A 19,676-nucleotide genomic window follows, 5' to 3' on the forward strand; every position below is an offset into this window, starting at 1 on the left:
ATACATTTCCAGCAAAAGCGTCTTTCTTTTTTGGATCCATTTCACAGGGAAGCAAATTAAAGAAAGGAGAGGAAAGAGAGTGAGAACCCCGTCTTGAAGTCATGGTTTTCATTGGCGTCCGCAGGGTGTGCAAGGGGGATCGCTCCAGGGGGGGCAAGCGCCCCTCCTTGCCCCCCCAGCGGATGCCCGAAGTAGTCAGACGGAAGGGTTTACAGGAACAGCTGATTCTTTGACCAACTTTAAAGGAATGTCAAGGGATTCCTTGCAGTGTTGAATATTAATTTTGTTCATGCCTACTTCTCTGGCACATTCTTAGTGTCTGTGGCATGATGTGCTGGTCAAGTGGTGTTCATTCAGCCATCCAAGTACACTTAAGTAGCTGAGCAAGTTTTACACTAGCGAGCTAACTCTAACCACTTCCTTCTTCTCTGTCTGTAATAAAGGTATAACAAGGAGAAGGCTGGCCGGATATCCCTTGAAGCTGACATCGAGAGGGTCCGCAAGCTGCTGGATGACATGACCATCATGAAGACCGACCTGGAGATGGAGATCGAAGGCTTAAGGAAAGATCTCATCTGCATGAAGAAGAATCACGAAGAGGTATTGCACATCTGCGCACGTTTAATGAGCCTGTGTAAGCATACACATAAGTTCTGTTGTGTATGTTTGTTCATGTGGATGGGTGTGCATGGGTGCATATTGGTGTGTCGCTGTGAGCATTGATGTGCATTGTTTTGTGTGTAGGTTTATATGTGTGCTTACATGAGCATGCATGAGTTTACAGGTCTATCTTTATTGACAAAAGGGTGAGGAAGATAGCCTTGAATGTATGGACCTCTGTTTTTTAAATTTGTTATTTATATGACGATCCTAATGTGTCTTAACTTGAGATTTGGTCTTTGGATCTCTGTAATGATTCTCTATTTAATCCTGCGAAATTTAACCGTTCATTAAAGTTATTGTATTGTCATATGCACTTGTCTTTTATGGCCTTTGTGGTCCCTTAAAGCTTTTTGATTGACTGTATGGATTTCAGATAATTATCAGTTACCACATTTCTAAACTTGTGATGCATAGGGTATAGATTTAATAAGGACAATTGAGAATATTCAGAATTCCGAAAGAACATTTAGAATATGAAAAACCTCTTGATGTGTGGCAATTTTTGCACCACAGTGCAAGTCAATGAGCATCCCAAGCCTTTAGAGGTGTTCCTGTATATGAAAGGATCCACTGTCATTCCAATTTGAAATCCCTTTCTAAGGGGTCGATTATGATTGCGGTGAATCCGCATCCTCCGGGCCGGTGGAAGCCACCGCCGGCGCGGAGGATGCGGATTCACCGCCGCGGACCCTGAAAACATCCCCCGCCAGATCATGATGGCGGTGAGATCAGCAAGCCGTCCGCCGCTGATCCGCTGGGTATTGACCGCAATTTGGTGGCGGTGTCTGCAAGACACCGCCAGCCAAATTACGATGTGTGTGTAAACATGCTTTTCCATGGCGGATTTTCCGCTGTGGAAAAGCATGTGGAGAATTGCTTCTGGGGGGCCCTTGCGGGCCCCCAGGGTGTCGGGAGGTGGGGGGTGCACATGGGGGGTACCTATGGTACCCCCTGCATTTGCATGCACAAAGCAGCAGGCACCGCATGGTGCCTGCCGCTTTGTGCATGCAAATGCAAAGCATGCATATTTAACATTGCGGCGGGTGCTGCTAAAAGCAGCACCCGCCGCAATGTTAACTATACGGAATGTGAGCGCCAGGGTGGCGGTCACATCCTAATTCCAATGGAGGGACCGCCGCTGCCCCTGCGGACGGTCCCTCCACCTCGGGCCATCCTAATCGACATCTAAATTCAATTCACCCTTTCGTGGGAATTTAACAATGAAACCATATGGCTCCTATTCAAAGGCTGCACTTTAGAACTTCTCAGCATGACCAGGCCACCAAAAAGGTTTGTGGGCAAAATTAAAATGTCACCCATCCCTACTTGAGTCCAGCTGACACAACTGTGGAAACATGCCTGCATTGCAGCCACATATGCAATATCTCAGCTGAAGTTCAATAAAGAACTTTAGACCGGAGGGATCTCAGCAGAAATGTTTCAGAAGCACAGAATTCACACGGGGCATGGAGGCGTCATATTGAATCTTCAGTTTACATTGACACCCATGCTAAGTTCATACCTGGGACATAGATTGTGAACATGAACAGTTTTACCATTGTGACCGGAATTTGTTCTTTAAAGGAAAATGAATTAGCCTCATTTTGCTCAATGCATGTCATTGCTAAAGTATGAAACCAACCGATTCATTAAAACCTCAATTCGCTACAAAACAAATCACAACCTGAAAAAACTATCCAAAGAATCAGTTATTTTTAGAAGAGTTGATTATGCATTGCAAATATGTGAAATAGAATTGTGCAATTATGTACACGGTCTTGTGTGGCCTCAACCACTCCTCTATTTTTTTATTTTTTTAAATATCTTTATTGAATTTAATTCATACAAAAATAAAAGAGTACATTGGTCTCCATTACAAAAAGAACACCACTGTCAGTTGTAAACTTGCAGAGGTACTTGTACGACTAATTAGGAGACAGTGTAGCAAATGCAATTATACCCTATGCGTTATTAAAGCAAAACGAAAATCAGCGTCATGCGCCTACATTTGCTTCTTGTTGCCCCTAGTCACTAACATTGTTATCACATAATATTCATGCGATTGACAGCTGCAATATCGCTTATAACTTATATTTGACTGGGGGATAATCGCCTCTTCAGGAGCTATAAAGCGATCCTATAGGAATGTTCGTGTAACAATGTACTAATGGCGATTCTCAATCCAACAGATATACATCTTTATAAAAATCATGAGCCGATAACAACAACAAGAAAATAATAAATGCCTAAGAAAATAACAAAAGGAAAACATGTTACAAAAGAAAAGGGGGTGAGGAGACTGCCATCTAATAGAGACTGTGGTAGAATTGTAGTGTGCATATAACTATGTGTGCGCTTAGCTCAATGGTTTGCTTAATGTGCTGCCAAGGAGGTGAATGCAAAAATGATCACAGTACCTAAATGCTGTGCGAACTGACAGTGAAGGAGATGTGCTAGAATGAGTATGCTGGGCTCGGTTGTCAGATGTCGCACGTAGTCGGTTATCAGGTGGCAGCTGCTTCATCGCCACTGGCCACTTATGGGGACATACCTTCCTCATCACCATCCGGATGTACGAGGGTGCGTAGGATTGCATCCCAGGACAGTGCAATAGGATACTTACGCAGTCCTGCAGTTTCTTCTCTATGCAATGTGGTGCTGTCAGCTTGCACCCACACCGCTAGAGACTTCTCCCAGCTAGTTATCGCTGGAGGATCTTTAGGCTTCCATCTTTTAGTGATGAGGCGCTTTGCTGCTATTAGGCCCAAATCTTTAAATCAGTGACAACCTTGTTCCGTTTTGTTCGTGCATAGAGTCCTAGTAGGCAGGCATCCCATGTGTACACTAGAGAGGACTTAGTGCATCTCTCAAGCGTCTCAAGGACTGCACACCAATATGTTTGGAGCTGGGTGCAGGACCATAGCATATGGAAAAGACCAGCGTCTGCGAGCTGGCATCTTGGGCAGGCGGAGGTGGTAATATTAAAGTGCTGATTTATTTTGTCTGGGGAAAGCTATGCTCTGTGCATTATGTATGTTTGAATCAACTCAACCACTCCTAATATGTTGATCTCTGTTGATCTTTAGCCAGGTTTGCGCACTGAGTGCAATTGCTTCTCAATTTAGGGCCTGATTACTAGTCTGGTGGCCCGTAGACCACTCCATTACAATTTGGGTGGTCAGACTGCCCTTGGACTGCCGATGCTATCAGGGAACCACTGTTCCCTGAAGAGGCCACAATATACAGCGTTCCCGCCAAGCATTCTCCTCCAGGGTTTACATTGCGGTTCTTCCTCCATGTAAACCTTGAAGGAGAGGAAACGAAGGAGGCCCTGCTCCCTTTGTGCATGCACACAGAGGGGCATAACATGTGCCCCCCTGTGTGCATGCACAAAAGTTCCTTCATGGCATGGACTTTCGAGTCCATGCCGTGCAGGAACCTTGTTAGGCGTTCCCCTTGCGCCACCTTTTTAAAAGGTACTACATCCTTTAAAAGAGGCACTGCCATGGGAACGCCATGATGCCTGCCTGCCAGCATACAAATAACTTGTATTCTGGCAGGCGACAGCGACCTTTGGAGGAGCGGAGGCATGCGGTTTGCACTGCCACCACTCAACCAAAAGTCGTAATCAGGCCCTCAGAGTTTTGCAGACATTTATGGTGAATAACCTGCAGCAAAAAGACAACTGCATGCTTTTGCATTTGGTTTAGCTGGTACACATATTTTACTGTATTGCCTTGAGGTAATGCGGTATTACCACAGCTGTTTAAATCCTCTGTATTGTAAAAACTCCATAAAATCAATGCTACACATTTTCGTTACTACCACACTCTGAATTACGTCATGTCTGTTTGCGGAAAGGGGTGGTTCCCCGAAGGTGACCATGAGTCAGAAAGGACTCCACTTCTGCTGGTTCTTTCAGGTAGTCTAACAAGAGCCATAGATAAAACAAACCGACAAGGGTTTTACTAAATCCACAGAATGTTATGCGCTCCTTAGAATTCTGATGGGAAAACAACGTTGTGTAACATTTAACACAGCTGTGAGGTAAATGGGCCTAAATCTCAACTGCCTTTTTTTTTAAAAGTATGACAGTTTTTGTCCATGCAGTAGCTGGTCAGTGTGTGAAAATTCTGCAAGTCTGATGCATAGCTCTTAGAAACTGCATCTAATGTAGAGGCGACGATATGACCTGTGATAGCACTCCTCTATCAGCCAATCAGAATTACCAGTGGTGTATCATCCTCTTAAACAGGTAGCTTCCCTACAGGTGTATTTCAGACCTGTTCCACCTGTCTGGAACACGTGTCTCGTGTGTGTACTTGCATAATATTGTAATAAAAGAAAAGGTAGTAATTACGGTGAATCATGTTCCAAAAGCATAAACTTGGACGTTTTAATTGCTTCTCTGGAAACCCATAACATACGTTTCAAGAAGCGGATTGAAGGAATATTTTCATTAGCTGACATCGTTTTTTTGCCCTCATTCATCCTCTTTTTGGTAGAAACATTGGTGCCCTTTGAAACTTTTATCAAGTTTTTATTTCAATTTTATGTTGACGAAATATCTAAGCATAAAATAATGGCATCTATAAGTCAAACCAGGCCCCACTGTTTGATACGTTATTATTTATTTTATTTATTTTTATTTGCGAAGTTTTTATATAACACTGGCTAGACCCGTAGGTATCAGAGCACTTTACATGAGGATCAGAGCGTTACAGGTTACATAGTTACATCAATTGCAGGCTTCAAGTAAAGACATAGGAGAAAACAAAACATGAGATGCGGCTGAGGGAAGGAAACACAAAGCGGCGACAATGAAAAAATGTCAGATGTCCGGCTGGGTAGGTGTCGGCTGAGGGGTGAACCAGAGCCAAAACTCCTCTATAGCTGCATAGGACAGCTCCACCGGGCATCGGCCAAGGTTGCTCGGGCTCCGAGGTAAGAACAAACAGTTATGATATCCGCCCAGGGGGCATCGTCAAAGTTCCATTGAAAGGCACCGGTCCTGGTGTTACTGGGAAGCTTCTTCCACTACCTTCTCCAGCTGGTCCCCAGGACAAAAGTGGTGAGAGGAGAGGTGGAAGGGACAGATTCAAGGTCGGCAGATTGTAGGGAAACCCATCGTTCTTGCCTTCAAAACTCTTGGCAGGGGTGAAGCTGAAGAGGAGTTGTGCCTAGAGATCTGATCCTCATCAGGCTTTAGTCCTCTAAGCCCCTCACAGCGACATTGAAGATTTGTTCTGGGCGCCATTTTAGGGTCAGGCTAGCCCGGGCCTGGTTTTCCTGAAGACTTAATTTTGAGCCCACTCGGCGAGAACTATTTATGTCTCTCTGAGTGACTGAGCAGCTCTTGCATCCTTTATTGATTTTCTGAGTGTTGTTCCCTTCAGTGCTGTACTCCTCGCTAGTCAGGTCGTTTTCCATTTTACAGTTTCTCTATCATCTGCTGAGTATTGTGCATGTGCCAAATATTGCTGGTTCCGTGTGGGGACAGGTTAGGGTTGCCTCTGCATCACCTTTAATGTATTGCTTCGCCCCCTCACTTGCTGTAATTGGGCCCATGAACTGTAGGAGCATCACGGCTTCACGACCGGGCGCCATCTTGGGGTCAGGCAACTGGCTTCTCCGCGTCGGACCTCTACTACTTGGGCCCCCCCCCTCGCATTCCCTCGCTCAGATTAGGTATTTTGTGCCTGTTTCAATGTGGGCTTTCCCAGGGTCGTCGCCTGGCTCTCAGGCTGGGTCTCCTGCTTTAACCCCTTCACCGCGGGCTGATTCTCCTGCTGCGGGCTGATTCTCCTGCTGTGCTGGGGGGCGGGGCGGGGTGCGCGGACAGCGCCGCAGTGCTCATCATGAGCCAAGGTGCCCGTGTGCTCATGACGAGCTGAGCTTGTCACGGCCACACCCGTTTCCTTAGAACGCTCAGCACAGCAGGGGAATTAGCCCCGCGTGTGAGCGTTCTAAAGGTCATGACGAGCTGAGCTCGTCATGAGCACACGGGAGCCGTGGTTCATGACGAGCTGAGCTCATAATGAGCATGGGAAGGGTTATTCTCTCTCTATGCGGTTCTCTGCTCGTTCTCACCGCTCCCGGTATAAGTAGGCCGCAATGGAATTGTTTTTCCCCCCTGATCTCCGTATAGCCAGCAGCTGGGCACAGTCACTGCCCGGGTAAGTGCATGCAGTCGCTCAGCTTCGCGCCGGAACATTCAGGATGATGCCGATCAAAATGGCAGGGGAGCCCTCCAGGCCTGCAACTCAAACGAGGCCTCACCTTTTATGGCATGTTACATATGTTATGGCATGTTACATCTGTCTTTATAACAGCACTTAATGTGCAGGGAAATAAGTGCCAGAGCCTTTGTCAGGAGACCACAGCTTGTTAATCCTCCTGAGGCGTGAGCCGGGAGAGTTCAGGCAGGAAAACGAGGTGCTGGCAATATGAATGATTGAAATCTCTATTTTAAATGTGCTTCTTTTTAAAAATAACTAATTTTGATGTTTGCTAAAATGTAATTATTTCCCTGAATTTCAAAATCGGCAGTAACTGAATGTAAATATTGTGCATTGCGGGGACACCTTGAAGGGCTCTGCAATTAGGGGACGCTCTCAGCTGCGGCACCGCTATTTTGGGTGGAGTCGGCTGAGCGCGCTAGTCGTTCAGGCGGGGGGATAAAGGCGGGGAGGTCATGAGCGGGCTTGCCTTAGCTTGTTAATCCTCCTGAGGCGTGAGCCGGGAGAGTTCAGGCAGGAAAACGAGGTGCTGGCAATATCGCGAGTGAATGATTAAAATCTGTATTTTAAATGTGCTTCTTTTTTAAAATAACTAAATTTGATGTTTGCTAAAATTTTATTCTTTCCCTGAATTTCAAAATCGGCAGTAACTGAATGTAAATATTGTGCATTGCGGGGACGCCTTGAAGGGCTCTGCAATTAGAGGACGCTCTCAACCGCGGCACCGCCATTTTGGGTAGAGTCGGCTGAGCGCGCTAGTCGTTCAGGCGGGGGGATAAAAATGGCAATCACACGACCGCGCAGCGGACGCGCCGCGGGCGTGCCGAATGCGCGCCTAAGGCAAGCCCGTCTGCGCCCGTCCGCGCCGGTCCCGTGCCAAGTGCCCAAACTCCTGGCAGTCTTAGACCAAATGCTCAGAGCATGAGAACATATGCTCGGAAGGAATTGCTGGCGCTGGGAAAGGGAGTCAAAAGGAGCAGGCATAGATTTCCTGACTTAAGGACAGAGCCTAAAGCCTGTGAGTACTGTAAGCTTGAACTTAGCTATACATCATCAAGCATTTTCAATTCATATGGGAAAAGCAATAATTGGGCTGGGATGGAGAAGGAGGGAGTTAAAGCCTTACTAATTAACGCACGTTCACTGGTGAAATATGGGGTTGAGGCAGCGGAGCTGATAGAGACCTTGCAAGTAGATATTGCCTTTATTACAGAGACCTGGGCAGACGCTAACTCGGAGCCGGATCTGCTTTCTGCGCTCCCTTCCCAGTACAAAATGATTAGGGCAGACAGAAGGAATAAAAAAGTGGCGGACTCGCAATCATCATGAGAGAGGATATGAAATTGACTGGGGGGCAGAATAATGGTTCACACGATTGTGAAACACTACCGTTCGTTATAAAAATCAACAACAATTATACTTTTAGAGGGCTACTGGTATATTGCCCGCCTAAGTTCCAATCATCAATGTTAGAGAATATTAGTCCTTTCCTGGAGGACAGTGTGAATAATACCGATAATACAGTCCTTGGGGACTTTAACTACCATCTGGAAAGGACAGAAGACCCAAATACAGCCACCTTTATAGAAGGAATGTCTAGTTTCTCCTTAAATCAGTTGGTCAACCAAAGTACACATAAAGCAGGGCATACACTGGACGGGATATTTACGTCTAACAACAAGCTAAAGGTACAGGAAATTATCCCAGTGACTTGGACCGATCATAAAGCAATTGTTTTTAAAATATTAGAAGATCAGGTACGAACAATGACGTCACCTAGGCAGGGTGAGGCTACTTATCAGGACTGGAGTAAAATAAACCTCTTAGGATTTCATGCGCAACTGAACACAACTAAACCTGCCCAAGCATGGGACACTAACAACTTGATTGATAATATAAACATATGGATCAAAGCCGCGGTGGACATTAATGTCCCCAAGAAGAAGCCATCTGAACCTTGGTTCTCGGATAAGTTAAGGGCCCAGAAAAAAGTGTGTAGGAAATTGGAAAGAACTTGGAGAGTTGACTATTCGGAGACAGGGAAAGGAGAGTACGCCAGGAGTTTAATAGAATATAAAAAGCTGATCATGAGGGAAAAAAGTCACTATTTTACCCAAAAGATATCTGACTCGAAAAACTCGAGTAAGGAACTGTTTTATACAGTAAAAAAACTGGCCAAACTCCCAGATACTCCCCAAAGATTAGAAAATCCTGAATTCTGCAACACAATAGGTGAATTCTTCGCCAATAAGGTGGAAGAGGTTTATAAAACTTTTAGAGAACACCCATTCAAATCAACAGAAACAATTATATCATCAGATGTAACCCAGCTAACTAACCTGCCAACGTTTTGCTTTTCCCCCCATCGAAAGAGCAGGTTATTCAAGCCTTTAGAGCTACAAAGTCAGGGGCCCCGTCAGACCCCCGCCCACCAAAAATTCTTCACCCTTATTCAGAGATCATTGTAGAGCAATTCAGGAAAGTCTTCATTGAAATCATCCAGGAAGGCTCTTATCCTGAGGCATGGAAATCTTCCTCCGTTAGACCACTATTAAAAAAAGCAAATTTGGACCCAACAGCTCCAAAGAGCTACAGGCCAATATCCAGGATCCCTTTGGGGCCAAGGTGCTGGAAAGACTAATCAATGGTCAGATTACGTCCTTCATTGCTCAGGGTGAACTGCTAGACCATTCCCAATATGGTTTTAGGGAAGGCCATGGAACTGAGACTGCTCTGGTTAAGAATAACGCTGGATGAGGGTAAGAAGGCCGCCTTGATTTTATTAGATCTATCGGCGGCCTTCGACACCGTAAATCACCAAATTCTGATTAAAAGACTGGTTGATTTAGGATTCCAGGGGAGCGCCATCAAAATCCTGACGTCATTCTAAGAAAATAGGACGTTTAGGGTGGAAATGGACGGACATACCTCCAAAGCTTTCAATCTGCCATGCAGAGTCCCTCAGGGCTCATCCATGAGCCCTACCCTTTTTAATATTTACATAGCCCCGTTGGCAGAGATTATCAGACAATGTGGATTCTCGGTCATATCATACGCCAACGACACGCAGGTGGTAATCTCGGTGTCAAACAATGTAGAGGAGATGGCGGAACGCTTCAGTAACTGTATGTTACAGATCAACAGCTGGATGCAGAATAACTTTCTTAAATTGAACAGCGAAATGACGGAAGTCCTGTTACTGGGTAACCAACCCTCTTTCTGGTCCCCAAGCTGGTGGCCAGAGGAATTGGGCAACCAGTGTCAGAAGTAAGAAATTTGGGGGTCATGTTCGACCAAGATTGACCTTTGAGTGTCAAATTAATAAACGAACAAAAACTTTTTGGGGAATTCTTAAAGTCATAAGAAAGATCCGCCCATTCATACCTACGGATGCGCTAAAAACAGTGGTAATAGCGTTAGCCATGTCAAGGCTAGATTATGGAAATGCGCTATATACTGGGCTGCAGAAACAGCACAGTATCTCTCCATAGCCTTCTCTCCATTCTGTTCCTGTCTTGTTTCTTTCACACTCCCTCTTATGTTCTCCCTTCTCAGCCGATGAGCACCGTATTAGCTTTGATGTTTTGATAGGGCCTCTTTACTGCACATGGCCCCTCCAAGGAAATGCTCGGCATGCTGGCCTACGGGCACTCCCTGTGAAGAGTTTATCTGTCCCAGCTGCGCCTGAACCCTTAATATACCAGCCCCTCCCTGTCTGAAATAGTTTACGACGGCCCTGCTGAACACTAGATCCCTACAGAAACACAAACTCCCAGTATTTGACTTAGTTCCAGATGAGGATCTGGATGCACTCTTCCTCACCAAGACCTGGCTGCCGGCCCCGGCTAACCCCATACTAGCACTAGCCATCCCCTCAAACTACAGAATTCTGCGGACAGATTGCAACGCTGGCAGAGGAGGTGGGACAGCAATCATATTTAAAAAAAGAATATGAATGCTCATCCTTATAGCTTGGAGGCCTTCAAGAGTTCGAAGCACCAGGTTCCTGCCTATTCCTCACTCCCCAACAGTCGCTGGCAGGAGTTCTTGTATACCCCCCGCCCCCCATCCTGCTAGCAGGTGCCTGCATTCATTGGAAAGTGCAGTGACGCCTTGGGCAATGAGACTTCCTGGTACTTGGAGACTTTGACATCCACTTTGACAATGCTTTAGAGCAAGAAGCCATCGCCCTTCTAGAAATTAGGAGCCCTCTGATGCTGAAACAAGAGGTCTTCGCCCCCCCCCCCCACCCATCAGGCCAGACTTACTCTCGAGCAGGTTTTCTCCAACCTAAACCTGGCACTATCACAACCTACTCCCTTAGACGGACCACAGTCTGATCTCCTTTACATAGTCACAGATTTGTATTAAGCCCCCCAAGAAAGGAAACGTCTATTCCTCGTGTCAGGTCTGTCACAAGTTACAGTCAGTGGTCACTAATCATGCCCTTACCATAAATTCTGCAGTCTTGACAGGTGATGTGGAACTTGATACCGCCCACCTTGATAGATGGATCAGTGAGACAGTTAACTCTTTAGCACCCATTAAAAAGGCATCTCAGGCCAGATCATCACCTGCCGTTCCTTGGTTTAATGCCGAGCTTAGCACCTGCAAGAGACACTGCAAGAAGATTGAGAGAGCATGGAGACGGAAATAGCACACAGACGATAAAGCTGCATACAAGAGCACATTAAAGGTGTATCAGAGGTATTGCACCTTGCCCAAAAAAGCTTTTGCGACACTAGGATTCTGGAAGCTGACAACAAAGCAAAGGACATTTTAAAAGTTGTAGAATCCTTCCTGCACCCGTTTGTCACTTCTAGAGCCTGCACCCCCACAGCAGAGTGTTGCAATGAACTTAACTTTTCATTCTAGGAAAAACCATGACCATACAAAATAGTTTCAAGAATCCAGCACTCCGATCAAAGAGTCAGGGCACGAGGCTTTCTCCTTCCGGTCATACATATGCTACCTTGGATGTATTAATTCCCATCTCCCATGCTAAGTCTATTGCAGCTTTACAGAGCCTAAAATCTGTCTGTCCCCTCGACCCCTGCCCTATCACGGTGCTAAATATGGTGGCACCGTATATCAATTCCACTGTGAACCACATATTCAATACCTCGCAGGCAACAGTGAAGGTTCCTTCTATGTGGAAAAAGACCAAAGTTTTACCGTTGCTAAAAAAAACTGCAGCAGACCCCAAACAAACAGTAAACTATAGACCTATCTCCCTTCTCCCTGATTTCTCTAAAATTCTGGAGAAAGAAGTCAACCACCAACTCTTCAGTTATCTGGAAGACAACGGAATACTCCACCCTACTCAATCTGGTTTCCATTTTAGCACGGAGACCGTGCTCCTCGAAATAGTAGACCATGTCCGGAGCACCCTTGACAGAGGAGGTATAACCATGCTGATACTGCTTGACCTCACAGCAACGTTTGACACTGTGCCCCACCTTAAGCTGCTCGAGCGCCTTCACGAGATAAGGATAAGACACCTGGCCTTAAACTGGTTAGCCACATTTCAGGACAGACGGACTCAGGAAGACCGGCTACCGCCTTATACAGCTCAAGCGAGACCCCTGTCTGTGGGTGTTCCGCAGGGTTAAGCCCTCAGTCCTACTCTGTTCAGTGTATATTTATCCCCCTTGCTATTCTCGTGGAGTCCCTTGGTGCAAAAGTCATCTCATATGTAGATGACACTCAGCTTCTGTTTGCATGTAGAAAAGGCTTGGACTTGGATGGGAAGTTGATTTTAAGCTGTCTCACCAAGGTGTTTCAGTGGTTGGATTTGCACCATCTGAGATGCACCCCGGATAAAACAGAGATCATGACCTTCGGAGATGTCCCCCACAACTTTGTGGAAGACTGCTGGCTGAACAACCTGCCGCACCCAGGCCTCCCACAAAACTGCATCAAGTATCTCGGAATCAAGATTGACAGCTCCCTCTCCTTCTTACCGCTGATTCAAGCTCTTGCGGGGTCTGCTTCAGCGTGCTTTTCATGCTGAAAAAATGGCTTCTGCTACTATCTGAGTCTGCTGGCTGCAAGGTAGTGCAGGCCCTGATTATGTCTAGAATAGACTATGGGAAAGCTCTCTTCTTCGGCCTCCCTGACTATCTCCTTAACAGACTACAGGTGGTTCAGAACTCTGCAGCAATACTGCTGCTCAGACTTCCTCCAAGGTCCCACATGACCCATCACTTAAGGGCCCTGCACTAGCTCCCGGCAAAAAAGAGGGTGTTTTTTTAGGCCATGGTCCTCATGCACAAGGCCTTGCACGGGAACTCAGGTGAATTCAGGAATCAGTGAATAATGAGGGTTGATTTTCATGGAGAGGTTCTGATTGACATCAGATAGACGATGAATTACTATTTTGTTTTCTTGGTAATCATTCTGAGAATTGAATCTCCTGATATAAAAAAAAATCATATCTCTGTTTTGAAATCAATGTAGGCATAAATATTTTCCATAATTACAAACTGCACAGTTGCACCTTGGTGGAGAGAATGTAGATCAGACTATTTTATACAGAAATACATCATCTGACATAAATATTATGTCCTAAATATCCTTTACAAAAATATCACCCCAGTGGGTGTGACGTTTCTCCACTTGGGTGATATTTCTGCAGATAACATTTAGGACACAATAAATAAGTTAGCCAATATTCTGACAATAATATTCTGGTGCAGCACTGTGAACACTAACCTTGGCTCATGCACAGCTCCACCTAATGGTAGTTTTTAATTGTGTTTCTTCTTTGTCACTGAACAGGAGATGAGTGCTTTGCGAAGCCAGCAACGCAGCTCTGATGTGAATGTTGAACTTAATACGTCTCCATCGAGGGAACTGTCAGACCTCCTGAAGGAGGTCAGGGAGGAGTATGAAGCCATTATTGACAAGCACCGGCGAGAAGCCACCATCTGGTTCCAGCAGCAGGTGAGAGATGTGTGACAGAGCATAGCTTTAGAACTGGTAATGAAAAATGCTCTGATGTGGTCAAGAAACATCTGCCTTGGAATGGACCAATCATGGAATGTCCAAAGACTAACTGTTGAAACACTCTTTGAGATAGATAATTGTGAAATGTTACAAAACAAAAAATAGGAATATGATATCTATCAAATGGTAATAACATTTAATTTGATACATGATTGAGGAAGGTTATCAAGATGACAGTGAGAGACATTACTGGAGCAGATTTGAAGAATTCAGCAGAAACAATGATGATGAGGGCTTCTACTTTGGTGGTAATTCAAGAGGGCAAAGGATACACACATGATAAAAGATTCAGGGCTATTGGTTTCTTTGAAGTGGTACTAGAATACCATTGGCAGAATATCCTCTGACAAATGTTGTTGTCATAAATATCGGTTACAAAAATGTCATGCTATTGGAACTAATATTATAAAATCCACACCTTGAGACACAGTATTTATTTAGGTCAAATGGCATTTCTGTAAACTATATTTCTGGCATTCAAGTAGCTTTGACTGCACAGGGTGCTGGTGAAATGGGGGTGTAATCCTATATGGCCGCTAAGATGTATGATGTGGGCAGTGGTTTCCTTCCCTCAGCCAAGACTATGCCTGGTGCAGGCAGGGCAGTTGGATCACCAGCTTCTATGCCTTTATACAGTAAATGGTAGACATCGATCTGCAAAATTATTGGCATGCTATAAAGCAGATCAAAGAGATACTCAAGGTTCGATAAAGAATGTGCATTATGAAGGAATAATAATGACATCTCAGAAATTGCCATGTTCTGTGGCAGATCACTGACATTTTTAAAGAAGTCCAGTGACACAAAACACACAAAGGTTGTGAATGAAGTGTTTTCAACTTCCGTCTGCTCTCCCCTCTTAAATCTAGCTTTTGTATCTGCATATTCTGCAGTACCAAATGGCTGTGCAGTATGTAGCGGCTACAGTGGATTTCTTATGGATCAACTTCCATGGAAGAAAGGGCCAAACTTGTCCCTTTATCCTTTCATGTCCTCCTTCAGTCTGTGATGGCAGTCTGCGGAGTGGTCATAAGGAGGTGGTTGCAGTGGGTTGCAGCTGAGGCAGGGATGGCCCGTTTCATGCGAGTGTATCGTCTCAGTGAAGCTATTGCAGTTCCTTGTGGCAAAGTGCAACTTGACATGACTGAGTGTAGCTAGTTTGGTGCTGATTTACATTACTATTAACAAATCTTGAAGTGTGTGGTCCAACTTACCTTTGGGACCCGTTATTTATATTCTGATCTTGACATTTGACCTATATAGGATGTTAAATCTCTGTGGGCTACTGTTTACATTTGGTGATGCTGGGTTGCCAGAGATCCATACATAGCAGATTGTCTTTGTAATTAATTTGAAATTCTGTCTTCTGAACTGGGCACCTCTTAACAAGACACTGGATAATTTGCAGTTGTTTTCTATTAATGATATTGTCTTCCTTCCTAAATCTAATGAGAAATGTATTTGTGTGACTGCTATTCGACTGGCATATGTTGGGAAAGTTGTGCCTACTGTTGTAAACAACTGATTGATTGATTGATTGATAAAAATTTATAATGCGCAGAACAATGACCCGCAGGTATCAAGGCGCCTAACAATAAAATCAGAAAGTTTGAACAATTCATCCTTACACATAGGCTTGCAAAAAGAGGCGAGTTTTAAGGGCACTGCGGAATGTCTGTAGCGATGGCAGGGACCTAAGATCGAGAGGGAGATCATTCCACCACTTGGGAGCTAGAGTGGAGAAGGCCCCACCACCCCATTTGGCTCTTCGTATGCGAGGAGCAGACAAAAGCAGTTTCCCGGAGGAACGCAGGTTCCTTCCAGGAGTATAGTGGGAGATGATGGAGCCCACTCCCGAGTCACTGTTTTTTGTGATGGCTCTGTATGTCATGCATAGGACTTTGAACCGTACTCGACATTCTGCCGGAAGCCAGTGCAATGTTTTCCTGGCTAACGTGGCCGAGCTGCGTCTGGGAACATCCAGGACGAATCTGGCTGTGGCATTCTGAACCACCTGTAAGCGCTGCAGGAGGCTCCTGTTTAGCCCCGCATACAGCGCATTACAGTAGTCTAGGCGTGAGCCAATGAGTGCAACAGCTATTTGTTTTCTGGACTGTAACGAAAGGTATTTCCTGATCCTTCGCAGTGTATGGATTAAGCCCCAACAGGTGGAAATGGTTCTACTCACCTGTCTGCCCATATCCAGGGCAGGATCTATCATCACCCCAAGATTTTTAGCAGATGTTGTGGGGGAAGGGCACACTCCAAGCGAGTCAGGCCACCAGCTGGCTGACCAGATGTTTTCGTTCCCTCCAAACACCATCACCTCAGTCTTCTCCCCATTCAGTTTAAGAGAGGTCTGAATCATCCAGTGACCAACCGCCTCCATACAAGATCTAAACTTGGAGGCGGTCTGCACATCTGAATGGGAGAGAGAGACGAGTATTTGGGTGTCATCGGCATAAGAGACTACCTCCATCCCGAAAGTTCTTATTAGTCTGGCCAGTGGGGTCACGTAGATGTTAAATAGGGTCGGACTAAGAGCCGACCCTTGAGGGACCCCACATAGCACAGATCGGGATGGAGATAGAAACTCACCCAATTTGACTCTCTGTTACCTCCCAGCAAGGAAAGAGGTCAGTAGATCTAGAGCTGCGCCCCTCACCCCCACATCCCTCAGACGAGATGTAAGTACTGAGGGGGAGATTTTTCTTCCTTTCTTGTTACCTTTTCCTTACACTCCCGGCTGTAATTCCATCTTATTATTATTTTCTACCCTTACTTATACTTATTTTGTCATGTCATTAACGCTTTTGAAATGCACTTATTTGAAAGTGCTATAGAACTTCAAGAAACAAATAAATACACAGTGTGACCAGCTATGTGGCCAGTCCTCCATTTTCATAGGAAGATTTAACTTGGAATTAGAGAAGTTTAATAGATTCTATAAGAGATTTAATTTGATTCCTGAAAACCAAGGACACAAATATTTATTTTATGTTTTACTTGGGGATTTGAAGATATGGGGCTGATTCACAAAAGCATTTATGAGTGTGAGAAGGAACACTACAGGAAACTCTTTTATGTCCTCTTACATGGCTTTGTGAATCTGCCCTGTAACAGCTAACACTTAAATAGTAAAACATACATTAAAACATATGTGAATGATCTCATTTTAAATATTTGGAATTAATTCGCACAGGGATATCCGAGTACATAAATAAGTATAGTAGAAGTATTACTTCACAACTCAAAAATGCCTTTGAGAATAGCTCCTATTAATGATATTATCTTCCTTCCTAAATCTAATGAGAAATGTCATTGTGTGACTGCTATTCGACTGGCATATGTTGGGAAAGTTGTGCCTACTGTTGTAAACCTTTGAGAATAGCTCCTATTGTATCTTAATTTAGTTGTTGTAGCATTGAAATTTACTGCAGTACACTTTAGGGGCCACAAATAGACAAGTCATCATATATAGAGTAATAGATATGTTAAAGAACATTTGTTAGTAAATAATAAAGACTTGTGTCTATAGGAACAATCTCCTAGGAAGCTGCAGAGGAATCCAGATTGTCTTTGAAATACCTTTATGCCTGTGATTCCTTGCAAAAGGTAGATAGCTTATTTATGTCTTGTATCAACAAATGTATGTAAAATATTACGATTTTACCTTTTATATAGACAAAATCTCTTCAACAGTACCAGCCTGGTGTATTCCAGACGTTCATTAGGAATAATTAATTCTTTACGTTTAAGTTCCAATGAAAATTGTCATTCTCTCACCAGCTGTTAAAATTTGGGCAGTCATGTGGTATATGTTCCAAACTTTCTGACCTCTTGCACCTCCAGGCTTCATTCATATCCAGTAACATGATTTTTTAGTATTACTGATAAAGTCCAATACATTTTCAAGGGTACTTTTGATGGACTAATCAAAGATTTGAGCCCTATACCAATTGAATATCACAGTATGGCGATTAATAATACTGGCCTGCACTTATTAAATATCAATATTGTGAACCAGATATACGTGCCAGTCTATACTGAAACTCCAAATTGTGACTCTCCACCCCTCCCTTAGGCCAATAGTGAATTGTATTACTTGTACCTTATTCCTGTTCCTATTGAGTATATAGAGTTCTAGCATCTTATCACTCTGGAAATGCGATGCTTATGGGTTTATTAGTATCTCCATTCTGTAACCCATGGATTGAAAAGATTTTCTACATTACGTCATTTTTTGCTCAGTTTCACATTTAGAGATTCTTTTTTTGAAGCTTTATGGTGAGCTTAAATAAATGGAATTGGTTCAAATGCCCTATAAGCATATGTTCAAAAGATGTTACTTGTCTTCTGCAGGCCCAAACACTACAACAGGAGGAGTCCACAAATACTCAAGCTCTGGACAGTGGCAACAAAGAAGCACTTGAGCTGAAACGCCTCTACCAAGACCTACAGATAGAGTTCCAGGCAGAGTTGAGCAGGGTGAGTGTTCCCAATCCCACATGCTTGTTTAACCATTAAATCTGAGGAGTGGAACAATTTAATACGTTTCGATCAGAAACTGCAATTGTTCAACCAATATTCTGATCCACCATCCCAATTTAGTATGCATGTCAACTACTGTTTGGATTTCTGTGTGCAAAAATATTACAGAAGATAATAGTTGAAAATTTGCATTGGTTGATGCTTTTTAAATATTTATTTTTACAGCAACATTTTATATTCACACTTTTTGGCATATTTTTTTCAAATAAGGAGACTGCCTACAAACCTAATGGCATTATACAAATAAGTGATTATCTATGTTTTATATATTTTAAACAGTTTTCATAAGTTTGATTTGGAAAATGATAAAATCTTTGACAAGTGCCATTTTTTTTTATACTTGTACATTTTACTTGTAGGCCCCACTAACTGTAAACAGCCTGCCTTTACCACGACTCTACTATCATTTTCAAAATCACCATCTTCTTGGCACTTCTAGCAATTTCCACAAAGGAAAGCTGTGAGAAAGTGGATTACTAGTTGGGGTGGTTGGTAGTCCACCACAAGTATTATTGTTACTATTCTTGTAAAGTCCAGTAAATGTTTCTGTAGTTTGAACCTGCACTCAATGCTTCGTAGCCATAGCACAAAGCAGAGTATTAAAATAAGAAAATGCATAACGCGTTTAGAAGTACCAAAACAGTGAAAACACCAAAAGCACAACCCAATATAAATACCACTCCAATTTATAAAAATAGAGAATATTGTAATAAACAAAATGTCCCCCAAGCAACAAAATCCAATAAGAATAAACAGAGCTATGACTTTCTACATTTTAGAAGATAATAAAGGCAAAAACTGCAGGCAACTTGTCAGACAAGACTGAGAAAGGGGTAAGGTTTAAGGCAGACAGCAGCGAAGCACAAGTTGGACACTTCGGTTGAATTACAATAAAGGAAGGACCCTAGGGAGGCAAGGCTACAGGCTTTAGCCAAAGATGGGCTCATCAAAATTGGGTTGGCAAAGGATCAGGTATCGGTGAAGCTGTTGTGTGGAGCTGTTCTGTGGAGAAGAACATAGGGGGGAGCTCTGGAAAATTCAGGGCCATCAGCAAAACACCCTTAGTGGATCGGCTAGCAGGTTGGTCCCAGTCCCTCTAGTCCTAGACCCTCCATCGTTTTCCTGGCAAAGGTAAGAAAACATTTCTAAGCCCCAGGTTTTATGTTTAGGCATGAGGAGTACACTCTGACAACAGCCAAGGTTTCTAAGACCTCA

General features: G+C 44.0%; 1 protein-coding gene across 1 annotated transcript in view; it reads left to right on the plus strand.

Annotated features, from left to right (window-relative positions):
• Positions 1-19,676, plus strand: part of LOC144755999 (keratin, type I cytoskeletal 19-like) — a 128,310-nt gene that overhangs the window by 100,868 nt on the left and 7,766 nt on the right. The window contains exons 3-5 of the mRNA XM_078645473.1: positions 444-600; positions 13,683-13,847; positions 18,273-18,398. Coding sequence (XP_078501599.1) covers positions 444-600; positions 13,683-13,847; positions 18,273-18,398 — 448 coding nt within the window. The remainder of the gene's footprint in view (positions 1-443; positions 601-13,682; positions 13,848-18,272; positions 18,399-19,676) is intronic.

Source organism: Lissotriton helveticus, chromosome 5_1 (genome assembly GCF_964261635.1).
Source record: "Lissotriton helveticus chromosome 5_1, aLisHel1.1, whole genome shotgun sequence".
NCBI lineage: Eukaryota > Metazoa > Chordata > Amphibia > Caudata > Salamandridae > Lissotriton > Lissotriton helveticus.